We start from the raw sequence: 21,329 nt of genomic DNA on the forward strand, positions 1-21,329 counted from the left end.
TCGCTGCTGTACTGCGCCTTTAAGAGATACCGGAAGTGCCTTTCTTGCACTGGATGTACAACACTTCAATGTGACCCCTGTTGATGCTAACTTATTTGTTCACGTTATCTTCGTAAAGTAAATTCAAAAAAATGTTTCTTACCAGCGTGAACTGTGAGTATGAAAGACATAATATAGAGTTTCTGGTTTTATTCTTCGCTCTGAAATTGACTTATTGTTTACGGCAACATTTACACCACATTTACGCGTTAAAGTTAGCATAAGCTCTGAGATATAGCTTGATGGATATCCACACTGATTCTTTAAATGCAGCTTTTACTTACTGTATAAATATGTATGCTGGTCTAGCTATATATTCACGGCTAAGGAGACTGAAAAATAGGATAAACACGCTGTTTTTCTTGAATAAAGCTTGTTATTAAAGTCAACATGTTCTGTTCTTTTTTCAGTGGCTAAAGCAAAATCCAAGTAAGTGAAACTATTGTTTATATTGTTGTAAAGCGTTGAGATGTTGACATATACTCATAGACACGAATTCCATTTTTTAGCGAGTAAATTATCTACGAAGGGTAAAAATGATGCATGCAATTATTAACATTTACAGGCTGCACTCCGAACGCACATTTTTTGTTGCCACCACTGACATGATTTCCTGCGACCGAGTGTTTTTTAAGCATAGTCCATCAATTTTCGTCAGATCTCACTGACTTGGCCAAATATCAACACCAGATCGGATGTGTGGTTTCTTTATTCTGTTGGAAAACACAAATATGCCCACGTTTTTTGAGACGAAGTTGAAACATTTAGAAGCATCCCTTCTTCCAAGTCATCAAATTCATTTTATTGATATGTTTCAGCACCCCTGAAGCGCTGCCCCACATGCTGATGGTGCCACCACCATGCTTGGCAGTTGCTACTTTCCCAACGTGTACAAATCTAGCTAAACTTCTTGTTAAATCATTATTTAATTAATTTAGTCTTTGATTGTCCTGGGTTTGCCAAGGAAATGTTTTTTTCATGCTAGGAAAGAGAAACAAGCAAATTCGGTCAATCATGATCAACTGGTGGTTGTCAAGCCTCTTGTTTGTGATCTTGTCGAATTAAAGCAAATAAAAAAAAAAAAAGATGTTGATTATGTTTATTTTGTTGAGCCTGCTTAGGAAGCTTTCCACTAGGTTAGAATAAAATCACAAATAATTCAGATTTATGACCCGCATCTTGTTGTTTTTGCTGTTGCCTTTGGTATAATCATTTGGAAAAATGAACAGTTCAGTTAATGAATAAAAGATGAAAATTAATGTCCTTCATGTCCACGATGAGTGTGTAAACTTCTGGCCAAAGTTACACGTGGGTTATATCTGCAGTGTTCAAAGACATTGGTAATGAATGTCCGCTTCTTTTTCACTCAGGACCATCTTGGTGCAGATGGTAAGCGCTGCTGGGACAGGATACTTCTTTAACACGAAGAGGAATCGGCTCAGAGAGAAACTGGTGCTGCGAAAACATGACCCGTTTGGTAAGATGAGACCTAACATGGAACTGGGTTGCTGGTTTGCTTCACAAACAATTCCATGTGTAATACCAAAGGTGAAGAAGAGTTCTTCCTTCAAAAGCACCTTTAGGAAGTCCAATATCCATACTCTCCTCTCCCTCAGCCGTACCATTGGATTATGCAGAGAATGTGGTTTCCCAAATTTCCTCCCAAAAAAATACGTTAATGTCCTAAATGCAGCATGCGACGCACTGAGTTTGTGCTGGATTTTTCTGCATTATTGTCACTGTACATATGGATTTTATTTAATAAACTTGATTAGAGAGCATCATAGTACATACTGTTGTTTTTTTGTTTTTTTTATTGATTAAATTGTGGGAGTTACTACATTTGATGGATTTAAGGAACACAAAGAATAAAAAAAAAAGACCAGCTGATCAAAGAGAATACAAACCAGTTCATCTCTGGACATCGATTGGTGAATCTGCGATTCCATTTCAACCACACAATTCCAGTAGAAGAACTTAATTTACTGAGCTTGTGTTATTTTTACTTCCAGTGCTGATTCCTGATGTCTCATCCTGTTTCATTCTGTTTCTCTGTCATTGCAGTGAATAAACACGTCTTATTCTTTGAGAAGAAGAAAATCAGATCGATTTAATACAACAATGAATATGGACATGTTATGAACAGACAGTTTTATTTACATGGATTATACAGAGCATTAGCTGGAAGAGGATTCTGATTGGCTGCTGTTTAATGGACGATCTCAAGAATTGATCAAAACATCTGCAGGAATTCAACATAAAGGAAGGAAGGACCAGCAACAAGCATCCTGTTGAATCAAATACGTCAAATTGTTATTTTCAAATATGTGTGAAATTTAGTCAGTTTGGGTTAATTCAATAAACTATGTCCACTAAACACATCGTTTTGAGTTTCTTAGTGCAGCTGTGAGTTCAGACGCTTCAGTCAACTAAGACGGGGTTCAGTTAGAGAAAAGTCTCAGAACAGATCGGCCGGTAGGTCCCGTTTGAACGGGAATGACGTCTGGGTGCCGACGGCCTGTACGCTCACCGCTGCCACCTGATTGGCTCTGCGTGCCATCTCCTCCAGAGGCATGTCAGGGTGGTGAGCCAGGTAAAACGCCAGCGCTCCGATGAAGCTGTCGCCAGCTCCCTGCAGAGGAACAAAAACGCATCTGAACAATCAAAACAAGTGAGAATTATTTCACTGGGTGCAAAATGAAGTGGAGCCAAGCTACTGGTGATGCTTAAATGCTTTATTGGTGATCAGAGGTGATGGTTTAATATGTACTATTTGTTTTTATAATTGTGGTGAAGGCTAAAAGGTTCAAACTAATATTTATTGTGCATTTTAAGGGATAACAAGACTGCTTCAGTTTTTTTTTAGATATTTAATATCCTTCAAATTAGCTTTGATTTGATTTTTATTTAATCAGCAGTAGCTGAAAGTCTATCCAAACAATTAGCAAAATTGTAAACATCACATTATCCTCCAACTTCTAATCATTTTTGGGAAATCCTCAAAGATCATTTGTTTTTGCCTCCAATTCTCTGCAAAACGTTTTCCATTATGCCATTTTACCAAATGCACCAGAAAACAAGGGTTTCAACATATTTCTATTTAACAAAAAATTCCTTAAAAAATTTATGAACTGCAATGATTTCTTGGAATATTTTCTAATATTTAAATAATACGCTGTGGACAGTTCTCAACCTAATTTCAGTAGTGCCTGCAATCTCCGTAGATGTTTTCTCTGCTTTCTTAAGCAGGCACCTTTCAACAACAAGGTGTGTCTTTCAGGAAGCTTTCTGGATGCTTTCCATTGCAGATTTTTCAGGAAAAATTCAAGTGGAAGAAACTCTGCTCCAGATCCAGAAAACATGAGCAGACCTATGCTCAGCAGCCACTTTATTAGATACACCTGTTTAATCGCTAGTTATCACAGATTGCAACTCAGCCAATCGTAATTCAACGCATTTAGTTATCTAGAGTTCATAAAGACAACTTGCTGAAGTTGGAAAATGAGCATCAGAATGGGGAAGAAAGAAGATTTAGGTTTGCTTAAGTGTGTCAAAAGATAAAACATCGACTGAGCTGCAGTTGTGTGAAAAAAATAAATAAAACCTTGATATCATATGTCAGATGAAAATAAGTCAAATTCAAATAATCAAGCCTCACAACCGGGAGATGCAAAACACCATCTCTGAACGTGTAACATTGAAGCTGATGGGTCCCAGTTGCAGAAAACCAGACCAGGTACAACCACAGTCAGCTAAGAACAGGAAACGGAGGCTACAATTCACACAGGCTCCTCAAAATTTCAGAATAACAGTTCAGAAAAAGGATACCTGTTGAGAAGGTGGTGTGAATAACATGAACATGGCTCCATGTTTGTGTCAAACGTGGAGCCTCCGGTGTTGTGGATGTTTTATTGGCAAAGTTTAGATCCTTTAATCTTTACAAAACTTTTGTGATTATTGTTGCATGTAAACGGCTTCAAATAAAGACAGATCTTATACAATATAAATGTAAAAAAAATGATTACAGTTGACTCTTCTTCAGTAAAGCTCAATGTTTGTTGGTCAAATAATGCCACCGTTAACTGAAAAATAAAAGAATATATGATTCAGTTTGGTTAATTCTTTACATATAGTAACACATTGCACAACAGTAACTGTAAATTACTAAGAGGTGATGTGGGCTTTTCACATCTAAAGTGATTAATTGTGTATTTTAAATTGGAAAATGGATTAATTTGATTTCTGCACTTTGTACAATCTCTTTTTCACACCACTTCCCCCATACAAATGTAATGTTTCTACATTAAAAATCACACAAAGGATGCCTTCAGGACTTTTTTTTTTCTCTCGATGGACTTTGAGCGTCTGTTCAACAGTCATCACATTTGCACAAACCTGTGGTGTAAACATTTTACCAGCAGTAGAAAACCACTTAACGTTTTTAGACCAGCTATTTTCAGAGGAGAGAAAATGGAAAAAGCTGAAATTTAACAGCATGAAAACAAAACGGAGAGGCTTGAACAGTAGGGGGTGCTGTGGCATTTGTCTCCTTCGTTTGCACTCTATAAACCTACAATCAGTTCTAAAAAAATAAATAAATAAAAGGAAGGGAGAGAATGTCTCAGTCAGCTTTTTCTGCACTGAACATCATTGAGAACCTTGCCATTTAATGCTTTATTTTTAAATATTAAACTGAAAAATGAGTTTTGATTTAGTTTAATAATGGATTGATTTTTACTGACAACTTTGCTAAAAATGGTCAAGTTATTATATCAGAAATATTTAATAATAATATATTATTAAAATAAATATGGCAGCACGACTTTGCAAAAAGAATGAATTTAAAGTTGAAGAATAAAAAGGGTGCTTTATTAACTGTTTACAGAAACATGTGGCTTCACTGTAACAGGCAGCAGTTTTGGTATTACCTCATAAATCGTCCCTTTTTCCATCTTGCTCTATTGATAAAGATGGAATGTGCTGTCTACGCCCTGGAGGGGGCTGTCTGGTGTAAGGGAGGGGGGGTGCGCTGATGGGAAAAGGAGCAGTGGTATGTAGGGACACGCTCATGTTTAACCGCAAACGGCCCCCCGACGCTGGTTCTCACAAGCCCATGCCATTACTCATCACCACAGCTCTGAGGAGTTCACTGCACTCCGTCTTCACCCCCCTCCATCCACTCCCTCCCCTCCATCTTCAGAGTAACTCTTTTGTCTGGGGATAAGTCAAGGAGGCAGGGTAAAAACCACCAATCGTGACCCGGTCAGAGAGGAGGAAGGTTCTGACAAGCTTCTGTGTTCCCAGCATTTACAAATGGTGCTGATTTGACATTTAAAAGGTCGTTATTACCGCTCCCCCCGCCCCACTCATCCCCCTCTGCGTGGAGTGCAGGGATGCTGGAAAGAGTGAGATCAGAGACGAAACATTTCACAGGCCCGTTGGATTTCCACGTTTAAACCCATGGAGTGTTTATGTCTGTCTTTCAGCTGGACCAGGCCACTCTGCAGCCAGCGTTTGGAGGCTGGGCTTTGCAGGAGACGGCCCCCGTGGTTCGGATCTGGACCCTCTCCCAGGCAAATGTGTCATGGCTGACACTGGGATGCTACTTGAGTGGATTTGGGCAATCCTCTGCTGGAAAGCATGTTGGGAAGGACAGGTTGGACAATGCGACCACAGAAACAAAAAGATCTTAATCTCTTGTCATCGTGACAGAGTTATTTATTTAACCTCAGCCCTGTTTATGATTCACAGTCTAATACACCTGTTGTCGTGTCAGTAATCTGCATTCGAATCCCTTTTAAAACAACTGGCTTTGTCTATTAACACTGTGACAAGGTGGGGCTGGAACAGGTTTCTGTTAGCTAAAAGACAAATCTCTGTGGTATTTAAAAAGGAATCTATATTTTAATACTATACTAACAATTATTAGGACAAGTATGACAACGAATTATACGGATGTGGACAAATATTTGGCAAGGTTGTGTAAAACGCGGTGAACTAAATTCGCCATTTGTTGCAGACGCTTAATCCCACGCTGAAAAGTTAAATAAAATTGGTTTAGTTTTAACGTCTAATGTTAAAACAATATCATTTTTTTCATAAAATCACAGGTTAGACACGTATTGGTTCCTGAAACAAACCTTGTTAAAGGAAAGTATCTGAAGCCATTTTTATTTTTAGCTTACGTTTGCCCCTGATTATAAATACGGCACCACAAAGAGGCCTTTTTTTTTAAGAAACTGGACAGGATCCACGTTTGTCTCACGTCCTTTACCACCCAGTGAGCAGGACGGTGAGGGAGGTAAAAACCCACTGTCAGAGAACTGCAGCAAAGAAGTTATCAAGTTTCCATAGCAACTGTTGGACACCATCTATATACCATATAACATGTTTAGTAGGCATGCAATAAAAAGCCTCTTCTGTCCTACTTCAGCAAGCATAAATGTGGAGTTTGTTGAACTCTGGGACTTTGTGCTTTGGCTGTATGAGACTAAGACTGAACTTTTAGGCAGCAAACATTCCAGGTTGTGTTCAGTGCAATGAAAATGCTTGAATATGCTAAATAAATCGCAGAATATGCTAAATAAACTGCACCTTCCACCTACTGTTAAGCATGATACCAGGACTCGGTCATGGCAATGGTGCAACAAGGAATAATCAAAGGGTTCTCTCTATATCTCCAAACCTTGTAAAGATATTACAGGAAAACAAAGTATTATCACATTAGCACAGTAACTGAGTTCAAGATAAAGAGCTGGCAGGAGTACCCAACTCGAATAAATAGTGCTATTGATACATACTTATCAGAGGCGTATTGGCAGTGCATGCTGTCTTACGTTATTGTGGAAATTTTGATCAGGAAACTGGAATAATAAAGTGCTGCACCACAGATTTCATCTGAGTGTGATCCCTTCACTTTCCGTCAAAGAAGCAATACTTTCTTGTAATCTTTTAAAGTGGTTTTGATCAATAGTTCTTCAGGTATTCTTAAAGGCTTGGTTTAAAACTTTTGCACAGCACTAGATAACAAGAGTTGAATGGAATAATGGAATAATGGAATAAGGACGTTTTGTGAAACTTGTCGACGTCGATATATTGGGAACTAGAAACGACTGTATCTGTATGTTTTAAAATCTTCAAAGCTGTTAATTGCCACTTTACAGAAGCTGGAAGGAAGTAGGCCATTAGCCATTTTAGTACAACTTAATAGTCAGAGAATAAAACGGATAAACCACAACTGTTAAATCCCAGTAGCGGTAGCAGGCAGCACATTTATTGGCTATTGGTCCAAGCTGGTGCAGCCTGGGGTACGAGCATGTCTTCTATCTTAGCTCATTTCCTGACTGACTGCTGAAGTGTACTGGAATAAATTTGAGAGATTCAAACTGAGATCGGAGTGGACTGAATATCTCATTGTAAGGAAAAAAAACAAAACAAAAAAAAACGGGCCTGTTATATATTACCAGAATTAATGCTACTGACTAAACGGAAACAAACTGATTCACCACTTTAAGGAAGTGGAAAAATTAATTTAATTAAGAAGAGTAACTTTGTCAGAATCAAAATCCAGCCTAAATGACTGAGGAGAAGCATTAAACCTTCCTCTGTCTTAAAAATGAAGTTTCCTTCACTGAGACTGGCATCTGACGCTCCTGGATCAGTTGAATGAAGCTCAATGAGGATGACAAGCGCTACCCCCTTCAGCTCCCCACCAATGCCCTCGACACACTTTGGCGAAGGTTAGATCTGGAGTCCTGTCAGTCAAATGACACAAGCACTTTCTGCGGACGAGCCGTGATGCTGTTATTGGTCGGCCCCGTCCGTCGTGTCTTGACCTCCGCTGCCTTTCCTCTGCCTCTTCTCTGCCTCTTCTCTGCTCTGAAGTAGAAATTTATGATGGCAGGCTTACGAGATTAACAAAGTGTGCTTCGAGAACTTTTCTGCAGCACAGTTAATTCTGAATACTCCCCATGGAGCTGAATCCCAGCCAAGTTGTCGTATTCATACATACTGGGAGTCATTCATTAATCAATGCTTTTTTTCCATCAAGCGTTTCCTCGTATTTAGCAAGGTTTGACCAGGGGTCAAAATCTCTCTTTTCATTTCCTTCATTTCAATAAATATTCTATGTCATTGAACTAAAAATGCAACAACCAAACAGCTACGGGCACGATTTAAAGAATAATGACGTCTTTTGCTTCAATTTCAGGAAGGATTTAGGATTTAATACGTTTTTTTTTCATTTGGACCCTTTAGGTAAAGAGAAAGTTTGCAAGAAAGTTTGGAAGTTTCAGAATTATCTGCTTTCCAGGAGGGTTGGCCCACTCCAGCCCAATATAACTGGTTTCCTGTGTGTTTTATATACACTGAGTTATTGACTGACTTATCTCCTCGGTATATCATTCAGTTCTGTGGAAGAATTATAATGAATCACTCATTTAATTCATCATTCCACCAGAAGAACATCCAAACATCCAGGCAGAAAGTAAAAGACTCTACAATATTTTTTACCTATCATTTCTCATCAAATACCTGTAGTAATATTTGGATAACCGTATGGCAATAAAGTTACAAGAACCAACTGCGAGAAAACCACAAGACCGAAACTGTAAGATTGCCCTTCCAAAGAAAACAAAAGCCCAGCTAACATATTCTACAATCAATTGACAAAATGTGATGTAGTCTGATAAAACCAATCTCGAACTTTAGATCTGCAATGCCAAAAGCAACGTGAAACGCAACAAAAATGTCAAAACATGGTGGTGGCAGCATCATGATTTGAAAGGGAGGTTTTTGAAAAGATAAATGAAATTCTAAACTGTTATAAATTCAGAGCAGTTTTTGACCAAAAGCTTCCAGGTGACTTACAGATTTTTATCACAACTTCTCTAGAGAGTAGTTAAAGTTGAAAGGTTTCCAGATTGCCTTTATCTGGACTCCAGGACTATATGACAGTAAATACAACCGCATCACTGGAAAACAAAAGAGAAATTAATGCTGACAGTAAATCAACGGGTTCTTAAAATATGTAGGTATATGCAATTCCCCACTAACTGTTTTTCTCTTGAGCTCTGCACAACATAATGTCACAATAAAGGTGGAAAAGTTTGAAATCATACATTACGGTCTAACTTCCACGTTACAAAAATCTATGTCTCTTTAACAGTGTTGTGCAAACATTTTCACATGTCTATGGATTTCTTGGTCCAGAAGCTTCTGTACAATTTACTCAACAATGGGATGCAGATGCAGCTACTGAAAATCCCCAGAGATTTTCGAAAAGTCTGTAGCGTCTTACAGAAGCACAACAGAGTGTGCTTGCAATAAAGAAGTACAGCAGAACATGTCACGCAAGCAGCAGTTGTTGTTCTGGCTGCAGACAAAGGCGAGCACAGAGAGAGAAGTTTTATAATCAGAAGAGAACTGGATGCGCCCACATGTTTTGACTGACATGAGATCTTTGCAGAAACGAAGCACTTGGATGCCACAGCAGTCGCCAGTGAGAACTAAAGATGGACGGCTTATAGAAAATGCAGATTTGAAAGAAAAAAAAGAAAAGACTAAAAAAAAAACCTGAACCTTTCCAGCCTCCACAGCTCCCCTCTGAGATCCTGCATGCCGTTCCTGGGTGACAGATGGAGCTGTGTTCAGTTAACTCCTAGCTTACTGCCTCTGTCAATGGAGGGCTCCCCGGGGAGAACGGAGACCAACTGAGGGGCAGCAGTGACTCACATCGGCTTTCGCGCCTGGAAGCTTCCTGTGGCACTCGGCCGAGGACTCTGAAGTGACGAGGGAGGAGGACTCAGAGATCAAACACACATTTAATTAGACCAATTAGGCCCCTCACATGTTTGATCCCTCCTCTGTGCTCTTCTGTGAACAACCCAGAATGACTGACGTGACTATGAAGTGGCAGAGGTATGGTCTGACATCTGTATTACCGAGCAGCAGATGGTGGGTCACGTACAGCCCACCATGCATGATGATGTGGCAAAATACCATAACCAGCAGGTATTCCCTTGCTTCAGTCTTCCAGGAAGGAATCTGTATCCTGCTCTCCTCGGAGAAGACTGGGAGCAATTGGCCTCACCGGACCCACCGGACTACTGTAATGTCTGGCCTAGACAGGACTGTCTACCTTTTGGACCTCCCAGGGCAGTGGAAACCAGGCCCACCCAAGTCCTGCAGGAGCAAAGTAGCTCTGTGTGAGTGTTTGTGCTCCATCCACACGAAACTGGCCAGACTCTGATCTGAGCGAGGGAAACCTGAACTCAATTTGAGACAAAGGCGACGGGGGAGACCCAGAGTTGGATGATTTGCTTGCTTTGTTATTCATCCAGATTCATGGCCCTGACTCAGACCATAATTGCTCCTCCTGTGTAAAGTGTTATTCAGACAGATGCGGAAGGGGAAGATGATGAAACAGTGTGTGAGAAGGGCAGCAAATGCATTCATACTCGATTACCCACACTGGAACGTTGAAAACACGAAAATAAGAGGTAAAGCAACTTCAAGTATGGAGATGGGAAGTCTAGTCACTTTCTAATCAAGCACTTAAAAAGACAGAGCCACAGATGCTTGGAAAAGTTAAGTGACAGGAAGGACTCAAGAGCTCCAAATAATATCCATAGGCTCAAAGATTTGTCATGAAGTGTGTTTCTGAGTTGTAGTTAAAGGCAGTCAGCATCTCCTGTAGATAGCAGTCAGAGTGAATCTTCTTTCAACTGTACAGTTTTTCATCTGTAACGGGATTTACACCGACTCTTGAAAACATGGATCAAAATCCCTTCCAGACTGATTTAGGAAAGGATAATTCTGTGTGTTTCAATTATCTGGTAGTTCTGCAATAAAACGACCCAGAACCCTACAATCTGTCCATAACCCAGCCACTTAGCACAACAGAATGAAGTCGTTTGATTGGGGGGAAAAGAGTGTTTCAACAACTAATGCAACAATAATACTGTGGTTTTCTACAGCTGCTTGGATGGTTGAAAATAACGCTTGATTTGGCACTCTTATGCTGTTAACTCGACTCTTTCATGAGGAGTTTTCTCTAATTCTCCAAACAGAGACTGCTCTGACTCCCCTTACCCTGAAGATATTGACAGTTTATAACGTACTCCATGTTTTTGCTCTTTAAAATAACCAAATTTTCCCTTTGATTAGAGTTTGTTGTGCCACCTGCGGTGCAAAGCAGAACAGTAGCCTGGTCAAAAGTTGCGAGAAACCGCAGCTGAGTCAGCGAGTTGTTGTTCGTAGTTGAATTTATACTTCACAATAGTTCTTTAAAAAGGCTTCTCAGTCTTGCAAGAGATAATCATCAGCAAGCAGATTGCATCATCAGGACAAGTGAGTGACAACCTGTTAAATTTTTTGCCTCAGTGAAAAAACGAACAAAACAAAAACAAAAGAGGACTTACTGGAAGAGGGATTATGATGTCCAAAAGTCTTAAACACAATGAGATTTATGGGCCTATCAAAGAACAGAAGAAATGGGTAATGGGGGCATGAAAGCAGGCCCGACCGCAGCTTTCTGCTGACTGGCGCAGGCCTGAGAGGTGAGTCATGGCAGAGAGGCTGAGGGGGGTTCGAGGGCCATTATGAGGGTTAGTGGTGGTAACAGACTGAGCGAAATCGGGGGGTTAGTTCTTGGAAAGTGACGAGTAGATGCTGCTGTACACTTCAGATGCGAACACGCAAGCCTTGTCACTTTTTATTTGTTGCTTTTTCCTCTCTGTCACAATATCTGCTGCGGTTTAAGTGTACATCTCGGTACGTTGTAAAAAAAAAAAAAAAAAAAAAGTTTAGCTCCAGTTTAAGAAAATGACTGCAAAGTAAAAGTCCCAAAGGAAAGTATTATGCACTGAACCATTGCACAAACAATAATCCCCTTTCTCTCAGGTCTGATTGAAGATGTGATTAACACCGCTGTGCGATGACGTGCTTGGCTTGTGCAACGCAGACCTCACAAAACCCTCAGTGGCAGGAAACATCGAGCCCAGGCTTGTGTGACGAAAACAAGCCACAGAGGCCGGTGTGAAATGACTCAACGACTCTTTTAAAGATTAGAGGGAGCTGATGGTGGTCACCACATCCACACATAAATCTACCAGAGCAACGGATTAGTGTTCGTCTGAGGTGAAGAGGCAGAAAAAACAAGTGTGAATCTGAAGATTTCCTGCTTAGGAGGATAAACTATCCTGTCAGATTTCTTAATATGACAGTCACAAAACTTAACTACAAAGTCTTCCATTTAATTGTTTAGTTTTCCTAGTTAGGTAGAAAGCATCAGTACACTCTTGTGCTGAAATACTTGTGGAAATATTAAAAACAGCTAAGCTCAGAGCTGACAATACTTACAGTAATTTAAAAAGAAGCAGTTGCCATCTAAATTGATTATTTAATTTTCATGTGCCCTTAGTTATTGCTGAGGATATCATTGAAACTGATTGAATAGATTTCTTATATTCAGCTCCTCATAATCTGGTCTTCTTAAATAAAATTCATTGCAAACAGTTGTCTTTAATTGTTAGGATTAGGTTATAATATTGCAGTCCGTGATGCAACATATGGTGTTTGCAGCATTATGCAGTGAAGATGCTTTTCTTCAGCAGGTTCAGAGACCATGAACAGAGCTGGTTGGAAGATGGATGGAGCAACTGAGAAATGTGAAGTTTGTAGCTACAAAGATTTGAGGACAACCCCAAGCGGCCCAGTCAAAGTCCAGACATAAATCCAATTGAGAATATGTGGCAAAACTTGGAAAGAGATTTTCAAAGACAGTGTCCATCTTATCTGACAGAGTTGAGCTGTCTTGCAAAGAAAAAAAAATTAAGTCTCCACATGAGAAAAACATGTTGCATTCATTTCTAAAACGTATTTTTTGAGGGGGGATGAATAAACCTACATGTCTTTTCAGATTTTTAACTGAGAAGAAAATCTTCAAAGTCATGTACAATTTTTGACATAATTTTGTGTTGGTCAATCACATAAAATCTTAACAAAACACATCAAACTTTCAAGTTAGGAACCAAAAAAAATAAAATAAAATTATGCACAAACACAACAATTTAAAATCAATTATGGATGATCGGCAATATCTTAACCTCAAAGGAGAAACTTTTTTCAGGTTGTTTATTTGGCACTATAAAAAACAGCTTTTTTAGTGGGCAAAAAAACTTAGTAGACTCACTTTGTAATTTGCATTTCTAAAATATACACCTGCACAACTCTACATGAACAAGCCTGCAATTAAAGAGACCTGGCAGACCTCAACGAGCTGCTGCAGCTGATTGACAGGAGACATCAGAGCTGTCCGCTCAGATGGCAATCCTGACCTCAAAGGGAAATGTAGAGGTGGAGATTTTCTCATTTCATCTTGGACAACTGGGTTCGTATGATGGTCTATCATTTACAGATTCATACTGTTTCTCTCCACCGAGCAAAAAGTTTAGAACTTCTCATTTCCAACTCAGTGAGATGAACAGTGAATACTATAGACCCCATTCCGACTAGGCCAGTTATGTAAACTAAAAGAATAAAATAAATAAGACTGCATCCTTTTAAAACTGATCTATCAACTGAAAGAGGAATCTGATGTTTCTACAGATTGATTATAACAACTTAAAACTCCCCCAATAGAAACAGAGGAGCTGTGTCAAAGGGTTAATTTTGGCCTATTTCTGAATAATACTATAATACTATAATTTTCCTATAAAACCATTTGAACAGTGAAGCTGTTGTGTTCGGATCACGTTTATTATATGAGATGTTTGACTCAGAAAGGTTCTCTTCAATATGTATTCAACATTACTATGATTCTTTATTACTGATCACATTTTTTGAAACTGACTGTAAAAGGCTTAGTTTGTACTTTTGAATAATTAAATAAGTTCTTTTAAGAAATGCAGTTAAAATGTCCCATTTGAACTTCCGATTATCAAGAAGAGCGTAAATAATAATAGTTGTTCTCTAAAGATAAATAATCTTATTTTATCTTTAGAGAACAATAAGAAACAAGTATAAACCAAAAAAATTATTTATCAATGTATAGTTTCCTTCAAAATGACAAAACTATAAAATATCCATGACATTATGACTTAAGAAAAAAAAAAAAAAAAAATTCCGAGAGGTATAAATCCATTCACATGACAAGTCATATAACTATGTGTCTTTTCCTTACTGTTGTGTCCACTGCTTTGACCGCAGTAGATGGCACATGTGTCGAAGTTTTATCCTGTGCCTTAAGCACCACACAGCCTTGGGGTCCCAAAGTGATGATGACTGCCGTGCAGCCTCGCCTCAGAAGCTCCTGCGCGGCGTGATGAGCATCCTCCACATTATTCACCGAGTAGCCGGTCAGCAGCTCTGCCTGCAAGGAGGCAACCGGGAGAAATTGGGACAGCTTTTAGGTCAAGGAGAGAAGTTAGTCACACGTTGGGAATTAAAATGAAAGGTCAGAAAAAACCCATACTGGTGGGGGATACTGGGAGGACGAGTAAAACGCTTGGTTAGGGAAATTCCCCGAGATAAAACAGCAAGGCAGCAGCGCGTGGTGTTTAGCTGTATTTTCTGCCTTTTGTCATTTAATAAACACAGTAAAATATATTACAGTAATTTATGTCAACATGTCTCTAATTAGTAGCAGCTCACTGTTATGAGTCAGCCTTTTAATTACACGGTGGTCGTGGTCAGAAAGACCCATAAAACACTTTGTGGAAGGCTTTCAGAACTGGACAACAGTCTGCGTGCCTCAAATTCTCCCAGGGAAGATCCTGTGATGTCACCCAGCTCCAGAATAATGAAACAGTGATAAAGCAGGACCTGATGGGAATCAAAGAAGGCTGGTACCACGGCAGCCATCTTTAGTATTGATTTCTGCACAGACAGTGCTCCTGTTTCTTATGCTTCCCCAACAAACTGGTGTTTGTGTCAGCAGATTAATATTGTCTTGCAAAGAAAAAAAAAAAAAGATGCTAAATGACATGCACAGTCTCGTATGTTGAGTTCAGCATGTGTTTGCTATTATTTCCCTGGTGAGTGGAGCACTAGCATTGCAACATAATTACTCATTATTCCTACCATGGTACTGGATATCAAATAGAAGAAACTAAATCATAATTCAGTTGTAGTTGTATCACTTCGACACTATGAATCAAGATAAAACTTCTTTGGGTTTAAAAAAAGATCAAAAGATGCCAGAGGAATGTAATTTCAGACAGTTTTGGTTCTTTGAAGCTACACTGAAGGACAAACACAGAATTCACTTTTCACATTTTGCCACAGTTCAACCACAAATCTGAATGTGATTTACTGGAATAAACCAACATAAAGTACATTATATCTGTGAAGTGGAAGAAACAGAATGCGCAGTGTGGTTCGACAAATGAACATCGGACCCAGTCTGACTGAGCTTAAACTATTTCACAGAGAAAAATAAAGAATTAACCCAGTGGAGGCTGGAAACAGATGCACATTTTTCATATTTTTAAAGGCGCTATTGAACAAACCACAGTACTGATATGTCCTGCATTTAAAAGCAAAGACAGAGACTTCGTATTGGTAAGCTAGTAAAAACATGCTTTAAAAATGGTGTGAATATTCAACATAAATTTGACACTGACTTGCAGGAGAAGATTGATGAAGGACTGCTTGTGACCACTTTACTATTATGCATTAAAGCGTGTGCGATAGAATCTGTGTCAGACCTGATGGTCCTCAGGTAGAGATCAAAGGTGGTTTCCCTGACTATTAAACCCATCAGCATGGTATGTTGGCTGAGGATCAAAGGGCGCCTTGCACTTTGTCATCCCAAAGCCTTTCTTTCTCTCCTCCGTATCCCGAGCAGGGGGCACGTCGCCGTGAGACGCGCCTGTCTGTGCACGGTGCATGTCGGCTACAGCGTCCGGACGGGAGGGTCAACCAGCAGCTGACACACATGGGGATCTGCCCGCTTAGATTCACCCAAACTGAGATCTGTCAGAGAGTCAGAGTAAGCGGTGATCTGGGACAGCTCAAAAATAAACCGGTGCTTTCAGAGCCCGCAGCCAACTCGAATGCCAAAGGAGGAAAAGAACCGTTTTGTTAGTCATCGGCTTCACACCAGGGCAGGGAATCAATCTACCTCCCTCTGTGTTCAGAAATATGAGCAGAATTACAGCTCTCTCACTGTTCAGGCATACCGGTGTGTGTGCGTGTGTGTGTATGTGTGTGTTAGTGCATGTGTTTGCGTGCACACACAAACACAAGAGGACCTGTTCTCTTTAAAGCATATGCACTAAAAATCTGCTAACAGTGTGGGTGTATTTAAAGGAAGGTACATGTTTATGCATTAAAAAACAAAACAAGGCTGTTGTTACAGGTTTTTATAACATTATTTTTTTTGTTGTTTTTTAATCACTTAAAAAAACTGCAAATGTAAAAGAAAAATGCTAAAATGACTAGTTGGAATTTAAATCAGTGTGTCTTCATGAAAGGGTTGTACACTTTAATACATTTCATGAGGGCAATTTTTAAAATCACTTCCTAATTAAATTATCCTCCTGAAGCTAATAGATCTAAAAGGAAATTCAGACCTTTCAAGTGACAAGCTCCACAATTTAGAGAGCCTGGTGACATATCAGTTTGTAAAGACCAGAAACAGTAGTGCACGAGGACAAAACTTAATCTAGTGCCTTGAGAAAATATTCATATTCCTTGATTATTTTCATAATAATCAAGGAATATTGGTTATAGTTGAGGTTATGTAGAACCTCAACTAGCTCTACATAATTTGATGAACAAACAAAGTAGTTGTGAAGAGGAATAAAAATGCCACAAGAACTTCAAAACTTTTTCTCAGACTGCATATGATGGCCATTTGTGTTAAAATCTGTTGAGAGATGTCTCTTCCAGCTTTACACATCTAATTGATATTTGTTCCCATTCCTCTGCAAAATAGTCAGCTGGGTGGAAAATATCTGGAAGGATCAATGGCTGAGCTTTTGGGTCTTGATCCAGGTGAGATGCAAATGGTGGTCATGGATGTCAGAAATAATATCCAGCTTCAATCTCGGCAACATTCACAGTATTTCTGGAATCCGACAACTTTTAAAATCTTCATTTGCCAAAATAGCTGCTTTGTTTGGGTCAGCAAAGTAGTTTGAGATCTAGAATATCATTGGATTAAAGTGTATATATACATGAAAAATGTGGCTCATAGTCATCCATCCATCCATTTTCTTGCACCCTTGTCCCTTGGTGGGGTCGGGAGGGTTGCCGGTACCTATCTCCAGCTAACGTTCTGGGCGAGAGGCGGGATACACCCAGACAGGTTGCCAATCTGTCGCAGGGCAACACAGAGACACAGGACAAACAACCATGCACCCACACACTCACACCTAGGGGCAATTTGGAGAGGCCAATTAACCTGACAGTCATGTTTTTGGACTGTGGGAGGAAACCGGAGTACCCGGAGAAAACCCACGCATGCACAGGGAGAACATGCAAACTCCATGCAGAAAGACTGGGGCCGGGAATCGAACCCAGAACCTTCTTGCTGCAAGGCAACAGCTCTACCAACTGCGCCACTGTGCAGCCCTGGCTCATATTCAATAAAAGACAAAACAAATTGTGAAATCATCCATTTAACTTTATACCAAAAAAAAAAAATCTTTGGAGTTCTATGTAAAGCAACAAATCTTTATCTTGGAATATATTGCAGCTTGTCTAGCTAGATCAAAAATGATCTGAAATCAACTGACTGTATGACAAACACCTACTCCTGGGTGGGATGTTTTAGTGCTCTTTCAACCTCTTTCAACCTCTTCCCCCCGCACAGTAAATAATATGACAGCACCTCCATGACCTGACAATCGGGAGGAGTGGGGGGGGGAAGAGAGGAGACATGTTTCGTTTTCGTCAACTCTCCCTTTCATGTTCCCACACCTGGCGACAGTACCTCGACGCCCCGCATCACCACATCAAATAAAGAAACCCAGTTAAACTGACATCCACCTCATCCCCATAGGGGGGGTGACTAACTCCGCCAAAGAGCACATCTGCCCTGTTGTTTTTACTACCATTCCCATCAGTCCCTGCCCCCTGCAGCTCGTCTGTTATCGCCTGACAGTTAGTGTTCAGGGTGTCTTGGCATACATTTTCTGGAGACATGCTTTTTGTCTTTCTGAAAGCCGTGAGTTTATTTGGCTCAATAGATGATTTATAGATGGGTTGACAGGAGTTCATGAAGCAGGAGGCACATATGCATCTGTGTTCAGAGGTTCATTTTAAACTCACATCTCAGTTTACGTCTGATGTTGCCATTTGGAGATCTTCAAATACATGTTGTTTGGAATGTAAGAGGCAACATTTTAAGCAACATAAATAAAAAAAAGATCATTTTTAAGAGTTTAATTTCTTAAATTATCACTGTGAGCTGGAGCTTTTTTGTGCATCGATCAGGTGGACATTTAAAACCCATTTTCCAGCTTGAAATAATTCAAAACCAGCTGTTCTTAATTAAGTAGCTAATTTAATTTTCTGCCCAATTTACAGACTTTTTTACATTCATTCTCCATTGTAAGAGCTGTCACAAAGTTTAGGTTTGGACTCCACCGAGGGTGCCCCATGTCACCGATCCTGAACAAGTAAAAGAGGCGATTAAAGTGACTTCAACATGGTGTGGTTCTTGATTCTAAATATGGTCTGAGTGCTTCTGAAATTGCTGATTTATTGGGATTTTCACACACAGCCACCCCTGGGGTTCACCCAGCCAGTTTATGTGTAGCCATTGTTCAAAGGGGTGACCAGGCAGAGTTAAACAGTATTGTTGTGCATGGCAATTTCAGTTTTTTTGTGCATGCATGTCTGAGAAAGATGGAGTGATGGTACATGGAAGTAAACAGTAGCATGATCCATGAGTGTTATTTGTGATTCTTCACCTCAGACTCATTACAGCAAAACACATCAGAGACCCTGTAGAAACCGAAATCCAAGTCAGGAACGGCCGGTGCTGGGTTGAAAATCGTCCTTACTGCAATAAGAAACAAAAACGGTCCGTTTCATTGATTACTGCGTCAAACATCAGAACTGATAGCTTGAGCAGAGCTCGAAAAGTGCAAATGTTCAAAATAATCCAGCCGGTTATACAGCTGTCAGCTTGTTTTTGAAAGGATTTTAACAGTTTCACTTGGTGAGATCTTTTGTCTTCTCCTTTTCTGAGTCTCGCTGCCAAGACATCTTAATTAAACCTTCACTTGGAACAAAGGCTTGCAGGCGACTGCTGGGGATTGCTCTGGAAAGCAAAGCTCAAGTGGAAGAGCTGCTATAAAAAGAAACCCTTTAAACAATTAAATTAGCATTCTGTGAGAAAAAGAGAATAAACGGTGAAAAGATCTCGCATCTAGCAACATTTAGCAGGTTTGCGTGAGGAGACAAACTTCAACATGAGGTGTGCATATGACCATGTATATTTGCATGTGCGTGTGTGTGCATGTGTGTGGGTGTTACGTGAGTTGTGACCCTCTCCGGATGTATATGAGAGTGAATTTGTGTGTCACAAGTAATCCTCTGTATGTGTTGCAAATCACTGTCTAATGCATATTCATGAGAGCATTAATGCGTCTAATACCACGATTTCTGTGTATGTGCGAGGATAAGCCCAGCCTGACGAGGCGATTAATTCCGATATCTCTGTGTACAAAATAAAGCCTTGCGCGAGTCTGAGAGTTGGAGGGAAATATACATATCAACGCTGGTGACATCAAAGTCTGTTGTGCAGAAGTGTGTGTGCATGTGTGTTTGCGTGGGCTCAGAAGAGAGCAGATGCGTGGGTTTGCACAGGGCTTTGGCCACCTGGCACTTTGAGGTGGATGCTCGGCTGCTGGAGAGTAAAAGTGGAAATAATGTCTGTTTCAACGGACATGAAATACTTCTACTGTATTTGCACTCATGATCTAAGGAGACTCAACTCTTTTCAGTCTTCCTATCTCAACTTCGGACTGACTAGTTTTCAAGACAAGCGCACAAACTCTGGAAAGTGATGCCTCTGTGCATGTAAAATCAAAAGATCTTTGCCAATCTGTCTGCCAAAGCAAATGCTGTTAGAAATGGTCAGTTTATTATTCTGTCTATCCTTCTTACTGTTGCTAATCAGTTGCATTATGATGTTAAATTAACATGGATTCTGCAGTTTTGATGAAGACAACAGGCCTTTACATTAAAAATTAAAACATTTGTTTTGGTAATAACTTTAGCCCCAACTTTACAATGGTGTCAAGCTGCAGTCATACTGTTTCCCATCTTGTTATATATGTTGGCAAACTAGAAATTGCTTATCATCCAGGTCTAATCATCAGCATTGTTGCCAACTTAGTAACTTTGTGGCTACATTTACCATCTTTTAAGACCCTTCTAGCAATTTGTTTTTTAATAATAAAAGAAACGGAGACAAATCGAGTAATTTTTTTCTGTTATTGGAGACTTTTGGAGACTTTGGCAACAGCACATAAAGCCCCAATAGTACCGCAGCTACAGCGAGCACTGAGTGCTGCCTTGAGCCCCTCCCACCTCCAAGGCATTTGCAGGTGATCAGACAGCAACCTGGTCATGCAGCTCACACATTTGAGACCCACTGCATTCCAACTGACAAAGGACGTAAATATAGTATAAATACATTTTCTACGTCGGCTATTTAAATACTTTTTGTGCCAAAAGCTTTGTGATACAGCAACCAAAGTCCATAGGAAATTACTAAGAGAACTTCAGAACTTCTGGAAAACAACTTCTTTAATAGACGGCAAGAGAGTGTGAACATTGGAAAAAATATTAAATGAGTGAAACATTGTTCTAAACATCTGCATATTAATTTGGTGGAAAATTATTAAATTAGTTGTTTTATTAAAAGGCAATAAATTATTTTCTTTGTAAGATTCCTGCAGAACACACTAAGTCATTTGCTTACTATCATTAGGCTTATTATATCTATCTTTAATTTCTTCTGAGAACATTATATTTTGGTGTGCACTTTTAATACTCTGTCTGAATTGATCTTGCGGTTGTTAAGATACACCCTGACGTTCTTGTGTTACTCAAGCTATCATCAATAATCAGATTATGTTTTGTTCCTGCAGACAAAACAGCTGTTACGCACAAGGGTGAGTCACTTTACTGTGCAGGTGTTGAGCATGCATAAGATGAACATATGCAAAATATCCACGGAAGGAATCTGATCAATATTCCCACGAGAGCAGCTTGAATGTAGTCCCTCATCCACTTATGCATGGTGTGTCTTCACGTCACACAGACTGACG

The 21,329-nt window shown here is 39.7% G+C and overlaps 2 protein-coding genes across 2 annotated transcripts in view; one reads left to right on the forward strand and one right to left on the reverse strand.

Moving 5' to 3' along the window:
- Window positions 1-2,416, forward strand: mrpl33 (mitochondrial ribosomal protein L33). Its single transcript, XM_008399673.3, has 4 exons — window positions 1-153; window positions 450-468; window positions 1,410-1,516; window positions 2,104-2,416. Exons 1-4 carry the CDS (start codon window positions 132-134, stop codon window positions 2,151-2,153), a joined length of 198 nt encoding a protein of 65 aa, XP_008397895.1. The 5' UTR covers window positions 1-131; the 3' UTR covers window positions 2,154-2,416.
- The window catches only part of rbks (ribokinase), a 35,363-nt gene continuing 16,209 nt past the window's right edge, over window positions 2,176-21,329 (reverse strand). The window contains exons 7-9 of the mRNA XM_008399674.3: window positions 18,960-19,051; window positions 14,222-14,410; window positions 2,176-2,671 (exon numbers count right to left, since the gene is read on the reverse strand). Coding sequence (XP_008397896.2) covers window positions 2,498-2,671; window positions 14,222-14,410; window positions 18,960-19,051 — 455 coding nt within the window. The 3' untranslated portion in view covers window positions 2,176-2,497. The remainder of the gene's footprint in view (window positions 2,672-14,221; window positions 14,411-18,959; window positions 19,052-21,329) is intronic.

Source organism: Poecilia reticulata, chromosome 22 (genome assembly GCF_904066995.2).
Source record: "Poecilia reticulata chromosome 22, P_reticulata-male-v2, whole genome shotgun sequence".
In the NCBI taxonomy this organism is placed as follows: Eukaryota; Metazoa; Chordata; class Actinopteri; order Cyprinodontiformes; family Poeciliidae; genus Poecilia; species Poecilia reticulata.

Excerpts from the sequence above, each read along its gene's own strand:
- mrpl33 (XM_008399673.3), top strand. The coding sequence starts at position 132 with ATGTTTCTTACCAGCGTGAACT. Across the intron at positions 1,517-2,103 it reads GCGAAAACATGACCCGTTTG|TGAATAAACACGTCTTATTC; the intron begins GTAAGATGAGAC and ends CTGTCATTGCAG.